General features: G+C 36.4%; 1 protein-coding gene across 4 annotated transcripts in view; it reads left to right on the top strand.

Moving 5' to 3' along the window:
- Positions 1 to 14843, top strand: part of LOC126285357 (myotubularin-related protein 3) — a 158734-nt gene that overhangs the window by 72035 nt on the left and 71856 nt on the right. Inside the window, exons 11-12 of one of the 4 annotated variants that reach the window (XM_049984677.1) lie at positions 3707 to 4186; positions 9732 to 9839. In XM_049984677.1, coding sequence (XP_049840634.1) covers positions 3707 to 4186; positions 9732 to 9839 — 588 coding nt within the window. Of the gene's footprint in view, positions 1 to 3703; positions 4187 to 9731; positions 9840 to 14843 lie in introns of all 4 variants that reach the window. The other 3 variants (XM_049984676.1, XM_049984679.1, XM_049984678.1) reach the window with 3 other exon arrangements.

Here is a 14843-nt window from a genome sequence, read left to right as displayed (position 1 = left end):
TTGCAGTCAACATTGTCGAAAGCTTTCTCTAAGTCTACAAATGCTAGAAATTTAGGTTGGCCTCTCCTTAATCTTTCTTCTAAGATAAGTCTTAGGGTCAGTACTGCCTCACGTGTTCAAATATTTCTCCGGAATCCAAACTGATCCTCCCCAATGTCTGCTTCTACCAGTTTTTCCATTCATCTGTAAAGAATTTGTGTTAGTATTTTGCAGCTGTGACTTATTAAACTGATAATTCTGTTATTTTCACATCTATCAACACCTGCTTTCTTTGGGATTGGAATTATTATATTCTGTTTGAAGTCTGAGGGTATTTCGCCAGTCTTGTACATCTTGCTCACCACATGGTAGAGTTTTGTCAGGACTGGCTCTCCCAAGGCTGTCAGTAGTTCCAATGGAATGTTTTCTACTACCGAGGCCTTGTTTCAACTTAAGTCTTTTAGTGCTCTGTCAAACTCTTCATGCAGTATCGTATCTCCCATTTCATCTTCATCTACATCCTCTTCCATTTCCATAATATTTTCCTCAAGTACATCACCCTTGTATAAACCTTCTATATACTCCTTCCACCTTTCTGCCTTCCCTTCTTTGCTTAGAACTGGGTTTCCATCTGAGCTCTTGATATTCATACAAGTGGTTCTCTTTTCTCCAAAGGTCTCTAATTTCCCTGTAGGCAGTATCTATCTTACCCCTAGTGAGATGTGCCTCTACATCCTTACATTTGTCCTCTAGCCATCCCTGCTTAGCCATTTTGCACTTCCTGTCAATCTCCATTTTTGAGACGTTTGTATTCCTTTTTGCCTGCTTCATTTATTGCAATTTTATATTTTCTCCTTTCATCAATAAAATTCAGTATTTCTTCTGTTACCCAAGGATTTCTACTAGCCCTCGTCTTTTTACCTACTTGATCCTCTGCTGCCTTCACTAATTCATCCCTCAAAGCTACCCATACTTCTTTTACTTTATTTCTTGTATGATCTCTATTTCTGTAATCATGTCATAACTTGACTTACAGGTTTAAACTTGGTGTGCGTCAACTTTACTTTTGGTTTACACATGCCGACTCATTTTATAATTAATAGAGATACAAGGTGTCATCAGAAAGTAATGAGAATTTGTAATTTGAAGGCCTTTATACAAATGATTTTCAATTTTTTTCTTTTTTAATCTTGTTGCTGCACGTTTTCCTGATGTATCTTTGCACTTTCAGCAGCATTGAATATTTAGTTTATTGTTGACAGTTGAAAAGTTTATTAGTGCTTTCGAGTGATCAGCAAATTTTTACTTCTGAGAAAGACGGATAAAAGAATATGCATTCAATTTTGCTTGAAAATGGAATTAAACGCAGCAACACATTCAAGATGTTGACTGTGGCTTTTGGAGAATCTGATATGAATAAGATGGGATTCATAGGGGTATAAATGATTCAGAGAGGGTCAAGAAGGTAGTGAAGATGACGACCTCCCTGGACGCCGTAGCACATTGATAACTGACAACAATTTGTAACAACTAAAGAAAATGATTCTGGAAAATCGGTTAATCACCATCAGAGAGATTGCTGATGGTGTTGGAAGGTCTTTTGGCTCATACCAAGCAGTTTTTTCAGATGTTTTGGAGGTGAAATATGTAGCAGCATAGTTTGTTCAAAAATTGTTGAGTTTCAACCATAAACAACGTTAGATAGACTTCGCTCAGGAATTGCAGAATGAAGTGTACAATGATCCAAAACTTCCAAAGAACATTATAACACATGACAAAATACGAGTATATGGGTATGACATCGAAAACAAGGGCTAGCCACCCCAGTGGATACTGTCCGAAGAACCAAGACCGAAAAAAAGTTTGACAAGTTCTATCATATGTGAAGAAGACAAGAATTGTCACATAACCACTCGTGGAAATTGCATCATGATAATGATCCCACTCACACCTGAATTGTTTTTCATTTTTTTACAAAAAACAAAACTCTTATGATACTTGAGCCACCATATTTGCCGAACATAGCCCATTATGACTTCTTTATATTCCAGAGGGACGAAGAAAACCATGAAAGGGCGTCATTTTGCCACCATTGATGATATAAGAACACAGTCGCTGAAAGAGTTGAAAACTGTAATGAAAAGTGAGTTCCTGAAGTGCTTCCATTATTGGAATTGTGTTGTATCTGAGTGTAATTACTTTGAACAGGACAAAGTTGTTGTTGATGAATAAGTAAGACTTTTTAAGAGAAGCAAAAATGCACATTAATTTTTTATCACTCTTTGTAAGTAATAATAAGCATTTTTATCTCAAACAGTGCTTAAACATTTGCTTAGAAATTAGACTATTTTCTCTTTCTTAGCATATTCTTCTGTTGATTCGTTCATTTGGCAAAGGGAGGGGGGGGGGGGGGGGCAATTGTTTTCTGGTTTCAGGAAATTGCTCATGTTCATAAAATGTTTCATAGCTCCCATGTATATCTTCCTGATGTGTAACACCAACTGTTTCTTCAAACATAAATGATGTTCAACCATTCACCTGCAGCGGATTGTTGAGTATTACGTTACTTATAATCAATCTTGATTGCAAAAATGTTTATTCACATGAGCGGTTTCGGTTCCTCTAGAACCATCTTCAGATGTGAAATGACAATGATACTAATTTACTATTTCACAAATGCAAACCTATTTCATCCTATCCGATCAACATCAAATGTACCAAAACGTACCTGCAATTTTGGTTACAGGAGTAACTTGTCCACACATAGCAACTTTCGCATGCTGCATCGCATTAAATTGGTTGGCAGAATGCACATCATTTATATTAATTATAAAACCGACAGGTGGCGTCTGGTACATTTGTTACATTATATATGCACATACTGTATTAAGTAGATTTTTCTAATTTGCTTTTATCTCTAAAAATACTGTAGTTGTCAAGGTTAAAATCTGTACTTGTCAAAATTAAAATACACAATGAAATTATCATTTTTGTTTGATCGAAAACAAAGGGCGATTTCTATATCCATGGCGCTGGTGTAGACTTGTTTTCCTCCATGGTCTGCTTCCATGGTTCTCGCTATTTCGGTGTTGTGTCGCGAGCCATTCAGTCATCTGATGTCCATCACCGTGGGTAAGAGGACCGTGCAGGAGGACCCTGTCAACGACACTAGGTGCTGCACGCATCTTCCAGCTGTTTCACCGGTGCATCATTTCTCATCCTTCGGCTTGGACTTCTATAGGCAACAGTGATCATTTCAGTAAGTCATCATAAATACTAAAATAGGTATTATCAAAACAGTTGGATGAAGATGGTTCTAGAGGAACAGAAACCGGTCATGGGAACAAACATTTTTGCAATCAAGATGGATTATAAGTAACATTGTATAACGGGTGATTGCAGTTTCCCATCAGATATTATATATGTTTTTGCAAAGGGTTTTTGAGTGGCACAAAAGCATGCGCAGCAATACGGTAAAATTTCACTTGCTTTAAAAGTTACTACTATTTTTTTTTCTCTCTCCCTGTAAAAGTTTAGGTGCCCTCCCCCTTCCCAAAACCCCAACCTGAGTGAGCACCAAGCTAAAGACTCATTTCTCATGCAATATGTCAGTTGCCTGCAGGTGTATGTCCTAGCTGTCTGTCGTTACTTAGGTTTGTTTTTATACAAAATACCGCAGATCAGTTTTACTGAGCTTTGTTGTATAATCAGACTTTATTTTTAGCAGCTTTGCGCGACAACCGTACCAGAACCATCGCAGGAGTCAGCATGCGAGTCAGCAGATACATTGAACGTTGCACTTCCATCTGAAGCTGCAGGCAGTACTGCTGTAGCAGTTGCAGAGAGCTCTACAGACACACTTGTTGCTGAAGCTCTGGTGCCCACCCCCTGCAGTTCGGGCTCATCAACACCACCCCACCTGTCTGCTGACGTTTGCCAGTCGTGCCGAGCCAGAACGGGTGCCAGCGGTAGTGGCAAGACGTCTCGTTATTCCACACCTCCGCCATGTTCATCTCTCTCGAGAACACCTAGCTCAGGATATCCAGCTACACCAGTGGAAGAGTGCAGGCCGGCTCAGAGCAATACTGGAACAGGAATATCCGGGACTGCATCGGGACCGGGTTGCAGACTGGACGATGTGGACGGGCTCGCCCATGTCCGCAGTGAAGTGCAGACGCGATTACAGCAGATCATAGCTGACCACAAGGTACTTAACTGAATTGTTTATTCAGTATTAACTTACTTATGTTCCTTATTCAATAAGTAATAGATCTTTCACAAACAAGAGGAACTGAAAGAAATAGTAAAAATTGTTATTGCCACATGTTCCCCATTCACATAGTTTCACGAAGAAATTATTCTTACATATTTAACAACTGTTGACAGTATTTATGGAAGTTTAGTTTGGAATGGAATCTCATACTGAGGTCAAGCAGATGATATTCGGTTTCAAATGGCTGCTTTCCTACTTCTGTTATATAGGCCCTTGTGGATATAAATCTAATTAATACTAGTTTCATATTTCTATTTTCCTATCGTCTGTATTCTCTTGAGTATTACTTACTTGGGTGGCTTGTTCATATTAATGCTTGCAGGAATGACTAGCATGGTTAGTACTAATTTTGAAGTCAGTTTCCTACCCTAGATTATATTGGCCCCAATTTTCTGCAGCAGGCCTAAACATTTCATTACCGCCGGTACTTTTGGTATTGTTGCTCACAGTGATTATGTCACTGTAGCACGATTTTTATGACCCACTTCGAAAATGATATTTTAATGTAGTTTTCTATACTACACCAAACTGCACTTCAGACATTAATGTGCTTACACCGTGTTCAATTGATAATAGAGCAAAGGAAATCTTCAAGCATGTGGACTGTGAGTAGACCTTAGCTGAGGTAAATGGCAACTATAAGCAGCCCCTATGTTATTCAAACTGCTAATTATAGCTGATGATTCGGGGCTAATTTCTTTGTGCTGTTTGTATTTAAATTGATTTATAATTGATATCTTGATAAAAGTGAACCTTCCTTCATCAGCTTATACTGTCAACTCCTGTGTGCATAGTGTTGCATATTTCTCATGTAAATACATGTATCAATACATGCAAAAGAAAATTTCTCTATATACTCTAAGTATGAAGTCTTATTTACTAACAAGAATATTTGTTGAGTACTGAAAGAGATCTTCAGATCTTGCAATTAGTATTCTCCACTTTACTGCTCTAAGACAACTGGATCACGAATATTGTCAATTTTTTCCCCTTTGACTTCAATTCTGCTTTGTAATTTTTTCCTCCAGACATTTCGTTAAGTTACATACTGTATAGTTCCTGTAATTGAGTGCCCAATTCAGAGATTACAGTTCTGTAACAGAAGGCTATAAAATTTGCTTGAAATGTGTGTGATTTATTAGTCTATAATAGCTGTTAAGCTGACTAGTAGATTCCTCCCCCCCCCCCCCCCCCCCCCCCTCAACAAGTGTGATTAATGTGTGGCATATCTAACTACTTGAGTAATGTTTTGTAGTTAAATTCAAGACTGTTGTGGGAGAATAGAGGTGGGTTTTAGACAGATTTTCCTACATTTACAGGTAAATTCAGAGTGCCTTGTTTGTACTTCAAATGTAGTTTTTCTCCGACTGAGTAGAGAAGTTGACAGAGCATATTGGAGACGTTAATTCTGTCACATTAGGTTGATAGACTAATGTTCCAGTCAGTATGATTCAAACTGTAACAGAGAAAAGTTTTATTTAAGGTTTTATGTTAATTTGTGGTATGCTGTGTGGAAAAGTAGTGAACGTATTAGTAGTTAAAGTAATCATCAGCAAATATGATATGTCTTTTAAGACTGGACATGCTGTTTTGCGCGCGCGTGTGTGTGTGTGTATATTGTACTTGCCAGCGCCCTCACTGTAGCTTTCTTTTACTCCCTCTGAATACTAAGCATGCCAGGTTTATTTCTTGTGATGTCTAGCCTTTAACACAATACTGTTTATTCAGTTGACTATTAAGAAGAAGTAAACAGAGATCTCCAAAATTTAAAAAAAAAAATTTAAATGTGTTATAAATCATGTGTATGAGTAAAGACAGAATGAATTTTGATGTGGTAACCCCAGAATTAATATCTAAAATGAGGAATGCATTTACAGATGTAATGTTTGAGTAATATAAGTTTGAAATTTGATACGGAAATTAATTATTTTTGAAATTCAGTGAAGTTAATCCAATAACTTATTGGAGAAAGTGAGCTGAAGATAATACTAACTTGATCCTCAGATTATTTTATTGCCCACTCTCATCACCACCACTCTGTTTACACCTTAGTTTTGTCATTTCCCTTCAGTCTCCTCTGCTTGCCCCATCACCCAAATTCCTTCATCGTCCCCAAATTCTGTATGTGTTCTGCCCCCAATTTCTCAGTGTCTCTTCCCCTTACATTTCTTGAAGCCGTGACCAGAGGACAATACATAGTGCTTTCCAAATTGATGCAATTTGCCTCGATTTCTGGAAGGTGTCAGATACAGTTCTGCATTGTCAATTAGTGAATAATTTATGAGTTAACAAAATGTCAGACCAGCTTTATGGCTACATTGGTGATTTCCTGGAAGTTAAAGCTCAGCACATTAGTCTTAAAAAGAGGAAACATTGTCAGATGTGGGATTCTGTTTGGATTTACCTCGGGGGAGTGTAATGCAACAGTGACCGTTCACTACATATACCCTGTAAATGATAACTGTGCAGGAGCTACACTGCACACATGCTGTGCGAGATTTTTAACATCCTCTCACTGACTCTTATAACATTAGTGAGTTAACCTTTCCTGTAAGGGTAATGAAAGGAAAAGACTTTTGAACATGTTGTGTGAAAACTAAGTTTCCAATTTGATCTAAACTTAACCTTTATGTGCAGTTTCTTGTAAGATGACCAGTGAAACAAAACTACACAATTATTAATTTTACTCCATTAAAATTCACAATATTATGAGATGATATTTACACAAAGTGGCATGAGACGATATTAAAACTCTCGTGTGGTGTGCATGTGCTGCAGCTTAGGGAGCCCTTGTAGGCCAGTCTAGGCTACCTACCTGCTCTGTGGGCCACGAGTGTCCTGTGTCAGACACTCTGTCTCAATGTCTCGACTCGCCCTACACTGCTGTGGTACACTGTAATCAGCTATCCTTTACACTGTGCATATGTGTGTGTATGCCAGTGATGCTGTCACAAGTAAACGAAATTGCAATGACGGAAAACTGTAATGAAATGCACAAGGACCTACAGAGAGTTGCTTAATGCAGAAAATGGTGTTTTACCCTCAGCATAAACATTTCGTGTTTATATAGATGGAAAGCCCCTTATTGTTTACTTGCACAATAAATGAGTGGTAGTTGTTGAATAACTAGGAATATGTGTCCAGAGCAATTTGGAGTGGAGAAACAGAACAATAATTGAAGGAAAAATGTCGCTGAGGTATTGTAATTCATCTGTGAGGGAGCTAGCCTTTTTGAGTAGCTCACTAGTCAGATATTTCACATAACATCGGCAGAAGAGGTAGATAGTCAAAAGAATAATGGCCTCTTTCCTCATAGATGTGCTCAGGTGCTCATCGAGACTAGTGCCCGGTAACACGAGTGTGTTGTTGTGCATCACAGTGAATGTTTTGAGAATGCACTTTCCAAGAAGAGTCAAGCAACATACCACTCCCTCCCATATATCTTTCACGAAATGACGACAACAACAGTAAGCTCAGATAACTTTGAACGCGTATGTGTGGTTGTTCGGTCCTTCTTCCCTCGTAGCATTTTGAAATATGAGTGCACTCCGGTGAACGTGACAGAGAAGTGTGCTCTGTGATTGTTGAGAAATCTCACTAATGACTGAGAAGGTTTTAAGACACACACAAACTAGGACCTGTGAATTGGCTCAATATTTTAGCAAGAGATTAGTAGCATTGTGTGTCATTAGATGAGTCCAAGGTTCTTTGGAGATCCAAACTGCCATTTCTTCAGTACATATCAAATGAAATACATGTATGGACCTATAATTTACATTTGGCATCACAGAAAAAAATTGATGAATTTGTTATATTGGGTGTTTGTAGCTAGAGATTCAGTATGTTATAAAGGAAATTGGGCAGTGGTCAATTAATTTTATTGGTCTATTACTACTGATGTAGGAACAAAACTCTTGTAACAGTGTATTCGTAAATGCTGAAGCACTGTGGAGGAATGGAAGAAAGTCATCCACCTGTAGAATTTACATGAGTGGAGTTTGCAAAATGTGCTCATAAAGCAGCGATAGCCAAAGGGGGGAGACAAACATGATGTAAGTTGCATGTCAGTGGTATAGGAGAACAGACTTGAAATGGAAAACAAAAGAAGAGCAAGGTAACCAAAATGTGATCAGTTAATAAGTACAACGAATTCATGCCAGAAATGGAAATTATGTATTGACCAGATAAATGAATTATATATTACTCTGAAATTACTGTATAGAACACATGTTACTTCAGTAAATAGTCTGCTGGCTGTGAAACACTCTGAGTGAGTAAAATAGTCACCATAGTACCTGTAAAAGCAGACCAATAAATAGTAAATGAATCTTAGGAAGTAAACAAACTGTGCAGAAAAGAAAATCTTTGTGTTCAACACAGGAAATAAATGGGGTGTATTCACAAAGATTCAAACTGATATTGGATGGGCACAATGTTCTTAATTTACGATGTTTAAGTAGACTTCATTTATATTTTTGTATGTATTTCTGCTTGTTTCTCACCTCAGAAATACAGCATGTAATACATAAGCATCCTTAATAAAATAGTGTTGTGCTGAGACTACAATATAATATTTGTCGGATGATTTTGAAAATGATTAGTTGTGTGAGTAAGCTCATTCACTAGATGGTGACACCAAGTGTGTTAAGAAGCTTATCCTTTATCAAGTTAAATTTATCACCCCCTTTTGCCTAATTAGTCGCTCCCCATCTATTCCCATGATAATTTTTGCACTTCATCTCATTCGCAGTCATTGTTCATCCTTTTTGTCACACTATCCAAGAAGCAAGTACGGGAATGCTGATTTGACAATTATGGCAATTTATCTTTTTAACTTTTTCAAAAAGGTATAATTACATACGTTTTCATCCTCAAAAGTTATGATTTCATTTGAGTGTATGTTGAGTCTATAGTTGTGTAAAATTGAAGACAAAAAAAATTGTTACAATGGGGGACTACGCTAACTTATTTATCTGTAGTTCCCTTTGTAGATATATATAATACTGACATGTCATAGTATTTAGAGACTTTTTTGTTCAAATGAATGAGCTTCCGCTATTTTGTCACTGTCCGAAGGTATCAAACATTACAGAAATAAGAGTGGGTGTATCATTACATAGCTCTGCATTTGAACCAGTTAACTGGACATGAGCATAATCAGTTGAGATTAAGGCACACATATGTTTGTCTGTTTAACTACAGTTAATAGAATTGTGTATTTTATAAAACTGTTCTGTTTGTCTTCCAAATATGATGAGCACTCTGAAACAAACAGAATATATATATAAGTAGTTGACTATCAGTGTCCATATCAACTCACTCATATCTCATATTTAAAAATGAAATTTAAGTCATGCTTTGAACTACACAAGTTTAATGAAAATATTACTTATGCAGTTAATTAAGAGTTCATTACATTTTAATAACTTTGCATTCCTATAACAAAATCATATCGTGGAACATGGTACATTTTGTGCAGGCAAAGGAAGAATCACTACAAAGGGAACTGCACACAACTAGGTTAGCATTAATGCAGCAAGTCTGTCATCAATGCAACCAGACCAATATAGAGAGGCCGGATGATGTAGTAAGTCAACTGAATAATTTAGCCGTATATCTTTTTTGTTCTGCTAACAACACAATCATGGGTGCCACACAGATGTTTCTCTTAGGAATACATAATATTGCTAGATGTACTTTTCAATAATATTGTCTCTATACATTAGTTTTATGCATTGGCCATTGTCATTCAGGCTTGTACAAAGCAGTTATGAGCCATAATTTTCTTTAATTTTGGATTGCTTGTATGGATATTTCTGTGTGCCTTGCCTGATGATTGTGTATAATCTTCTCTTAACTCTTCCATATGTTGTAGAATTTAACAACTCATCCTTACATTAAACATTCTTGGTGTGAATTTTACTGTCTCCTATTTCAGTTTGACCCAGTATCCTGTATGTAAATTAAAGTTTTCAGTAAGTTGTATTTCTTGAAGGCATGCCGTAATGATTGATTTTGTGCCTTAGTAGTATGAAAATTGAGAGCATCCATTAATGATTTAAGATTTCATTTTATTTTTGGTTCTGAAGTCCACTACATTAGGTTGCATGTTTTTGGTTTTTGGGGACATTTTTTTAAAATGTCATATGAGCTGCATCCAATTACTATGACTTGGTTTTGTGCTGTCCACTCTACTTCTCTTTGTCTGTAATGTGTGTTTTGTTTGTTCCATGGGGAATAATTTGATGTATATATTGTTGTATATTACTCTCCAATAGCTGATGTTAAGTAATGATAGAACTACACTTCTTCAGGTACTTTAATACTCTATTCATGGAAAAAAAAGAACATTAGAGCATTATGGAATATATAATTCATTTATTGTTCTTATACACACGTTTCAGCACTTCACATGTTATCTTCGATGTTTTTATCACCACCACTTGTATAGAATGGATTAAAATATTTTATTTGCCTTTCAGAATTTTTCATACATCTGGCTTTGTCAAAATTTATAGTGGTGTCAAGTTTAGTACAATAATCAGTTACATATACAGAAAATAACTAGTTTATTTAAGGACTAAAAGATTTTTTCATCATGCAGAAAAAATATATATTGTAATGATGAATTTGTAGGAATTCTTCAGTTGAATACAATTCATTGTATTTTTGTCAAGTTTGTAATACGCTTTTATATTCATTTAATGGTACTGTACAAGCTGGGTATGGTAGCTCATTGAAAATTTTATGCTCAAATATTTATAGTTATTATGGACTACGGCAAGTCTTGAGGAAGACAAATCCAATAAGTGACTATTTATGATATTGTGTACACACACATCACATTTCTTGTTGAATTTTTACAGGTTTTCTCTGGCTTATATCAAACAGTTATACATTTACAGGCTAGGTAATGTCATTATGCCAAGACATTTAAAGTGATTTCTGCAGGACTGTGTGGGTGATAGTCCTACTAAATATTTGTTTTCTTTTGTTGTCTGAGAATGCATTTAGAGCTCCTGGGGAATTGCCACAGAACAGTATTCCATACTGCAGATGAGAATGAAAGAAAGAAAAACAAAAGTGGGGCAACAACTGTTTGCTCACACTGTTCCTTAATGTATAGAATGAAAAAAGTACACAAGCTAGTTTGCTACGTCGATAATTTGTGTGTTCTTCCCAAGACAGTTTTTGGTCTATGAACAGTCAAAGTAGTTTTACTGTTTTTATTTTCATTTTAGTTACCTTCAGATCAAAAATTATTTGTTGTGTTTTTATTTGGTTTATGCACAGCTCACAGACGTGACACCAATGATGATAAGTCATTTGCATCAATTATCTGTTGTTAGCTTCCACACTTTGTAAATTCTCACCTGTGGTTATTAATGTCATGTCATCAGCATATAGCATACTCTTATTGTTGTTGTTGTGGTCTTCAGTCCTGAGACTGGTTTGATGCAGCTCTCCATGCTACTCTTATCCTGTGCAAGCTGCTTCATCTCCCAGTACCTACTGCAACCTACATCCTTCTGAATCTGCTTAGTGTATTCATCTCTTGCTCTCCCTCTACGATTTTTACCCTCCACACTGCCCTCCAATACTAAATTGGTGATCCCTTGATGCCTCAGAACATGTCCTACCAACCGATCCCTTCTTCTAGTCAAGTTGTGCCACAAACTTCTCTTCTCCCCAATCCTATTCAATACCTCCTCATTAGTTATGTGATCTACCCATCTAATCTTCAGCATTCTTCTGTAGCACCACATTCCGAAAGCTTCTATTCTCTTGTTGTCCAAACTATTTATCGTCCATGTTTCACTTCCATACAAATACTTTCAGAAATGACTTCCCGACACTTAAATCTATACTCGATGTTAACAAATATCTCTTCTTCAGAAAAGCTTTCCTTGCCATTGCCAGTCTACATTTTATATCCTCTCTACTTCGACCATCATCAGTTATTTTGCTCCCCAAATAGCAAAACTCCTTTACTGCTTTAAGTGTATCATTTTCTTTCTTCCAAGATTAGTCATAAAGTCAGTATTGCCTCACGTGTTCCAACATTTCTGCGGAATCCAAACTGATGTTCCCCAAGGTCGGCTTCTACTAGTTTTTCCATTCATCTGTAAAGAATTCGTGTTAGTATTTTGCAGCTGTGGCTTATTAAACTGATTGTTCGGTAATTTTCACATCTGTCAGCACCTGCTTTCTTTGGGATTGGAATTATTATATTCTTCTTGAAGTCTGAGAGTATTTCGCCTGTCTCGTACATCTTGCTCACCAGATGGTAGAGTTTTGTCAGGACTGGCTCTCCCAAGGCCGTCAGTAGTTCTAATGGAATGTTGTCTACTCCGGGGGGCCTCGTTTCGACTCGGGTCTTTCAGTGCTCTATCAAATTCTTCACACAGTATCGTATCTCCCATTTCATCTTCATCTACATCCTCTTCCATTTCCATAATATTGTCCTCAAGAACATTGCCCCTGTATAGACCCTGTATATACTCCTTCCACCTTCCTTCTTTCCCTTCTTTGGTTATAACTGGGTTTCCATCTGAGCTCTTGATATTCATACAAGTGGTTCTCTTTTCTCTAAAGGTCTCTAATTTTCCTGTAGGCAATATCTATCTTACCCCTAGTGAGATAAGCCTCTACATCCTTACATTTGTCCTCTAGCCATCCCTGCTTAGCCATTTTGCACTTCGTGCCGATCTCATTTTTGAGACGTTTGTATTCCTTTTTGCCTGCTTCATTCATTGCATTTTTATATTTTCTCCTTTCATCAATTAAATTCAATATTTCATCTGTTACCCAAGGATTTCTACTAGCCCTCGTCATTTTACCTACTTGATCCTCTGCTGCCTTCACTACTTCGTCCCTCAAAGCTACCCATTCTTCTTCTACTATATTTCTTTCCCCATTCCTGTCAATTGTTTCCTTATGCTCTCCCTCAAACTCTGTACAACCACTGGTTCTTTGAATTTATCCAGGTCCCATCTCCTTAAATTCCCACCTTTTTGCAGTTTCTTCAGTTTTAATCTACGGGTCGTAACCAATAGATTGTGGTCAGAGTCCATATCTGCTCCTGGAAATGTCTCACAATTTAAAACCTGGTTCCTACGATTATGTAATCTATATGATGCTTTTTAGTATGTCCAGGATTCTTCCATGTATTTTATTATTAGAAAGTTATTAATGTAGACAATAAACAGGAAAGGCCCAAAACAGAGCCGTGAGGTACTTCTTTTTAATTGGGAGTATGACTGATCTGTGCTTATTTGCATACTATTGCTTAAATGATAAAACTGAGTCAAATGTTTAGCTTAAATCAGTAAGGGTTTAAAACATTTCAGCTCCTCAACACCAAATTAAAACGTTCCACTCAATTTGTTCGCACTTATAGCGATCCCAGCTTCCTCAAACAAATTAAAACGTTGCTTTAGGAGGTGTCTGCTTCGTGCAAAAGGTCTTGAGTTCATATTGACAACAACAAGTAATTCTTCATTACAGACGTTTATTTACAAACAGAACTGACAGACTCAACAACTGACTCTCAGAGCTAACCACACTGCATATCCGAACTGGCAACTGACAACTCCTAGGTGTATTAATATCTTTCCAAACAATGGGAGTCTTTGACAATGTTTTGTTTACAATACGATAGCAATTCACGACCCAAAACTAAATTAGACATTACAGAATTTTAGTACAGATTAAAGTAAGTAAAAGGATCAGTAAATATAAATTCTTACAAGCATAATTTCCAAATAGATTTTATAACATTTTTCTACCAGCTTCTGGATAACCTTCACCAGATTTGTACCGATGTTTCCAGAAATATCTTGACATTTGATTCTGGATATTTCTTGAGTGATTTAGAACAACTATTTATATGTAAAATGATTTAAATCGTGTTTCAAAACGTAAATAAATCTTTTTAGCAATATTTCTTGATACAAATCGTCTTTCGAAATTAGGTCATGAAACAGTTTTCACAAGTTTTCGTATTTTTGCGATCATAATATAGAATTTCTCCATAGAAAGTTCCAGAAGTGTGCATTGAACGTTCATTTACAGACTTTCTCTTTAGCTGGTGAGTTTTTAAAAGTATCTTGTCCATATTATACGAAATAATTTAGCTCAAAACTGATAATTTATACAATTAATCAGAGTTACAGCAAACAGTGAGTCTTTCTTTTACAAAATGAAATATAATTACAAAATTGAATGAAAATAGGTTACTAACACTAATATATATTTACATTAATTCTATTTTTGTTCTTTCTGTGCAAAATGTCCTAATATTGACACAGTACAATATTTAAACATCACCAAAGTTTCCCTTTACATTTTGCATATCTGTATCGACATCCCCTAAAAGTCTACAGTATCGAATACTTCAATATGTCCCAATATGTCCTGTAATGTTACATGTTCCAGACATACATAACCTTTTTTCATACCCATCATAAACAATATTCACAAAGTGTCAACTTCTTTTACAGTTAATAGGTGAGACCTGAATTTGAATCACTGCTCATTTAATATTTTGTTACTTTCAAAATAGCTGTATATCTGTTTACTCATACAGTTT

This window comes from Schistocerca gregaria, chromosome 8 (assembly GCF_023897955.1).
Source record: "Schistocerca gregaria isolate iqSchGreg1 chromosome 8, iqSchGreg1.2, whole genome shotgun sequence".
Taxonomy (NCBI): domain Eukaryota; kingdom Metazoa; phylum Arthropoda; class Insecta; order Orthoptera; family Acrididae; genus Schistocerca; species Schistocerca gregaria.
The sequence above is the reverse complement of the archived record's forward strand: the minus strand, read 5'-3'. Positions and strand labels throughout refer to the sequence as shown.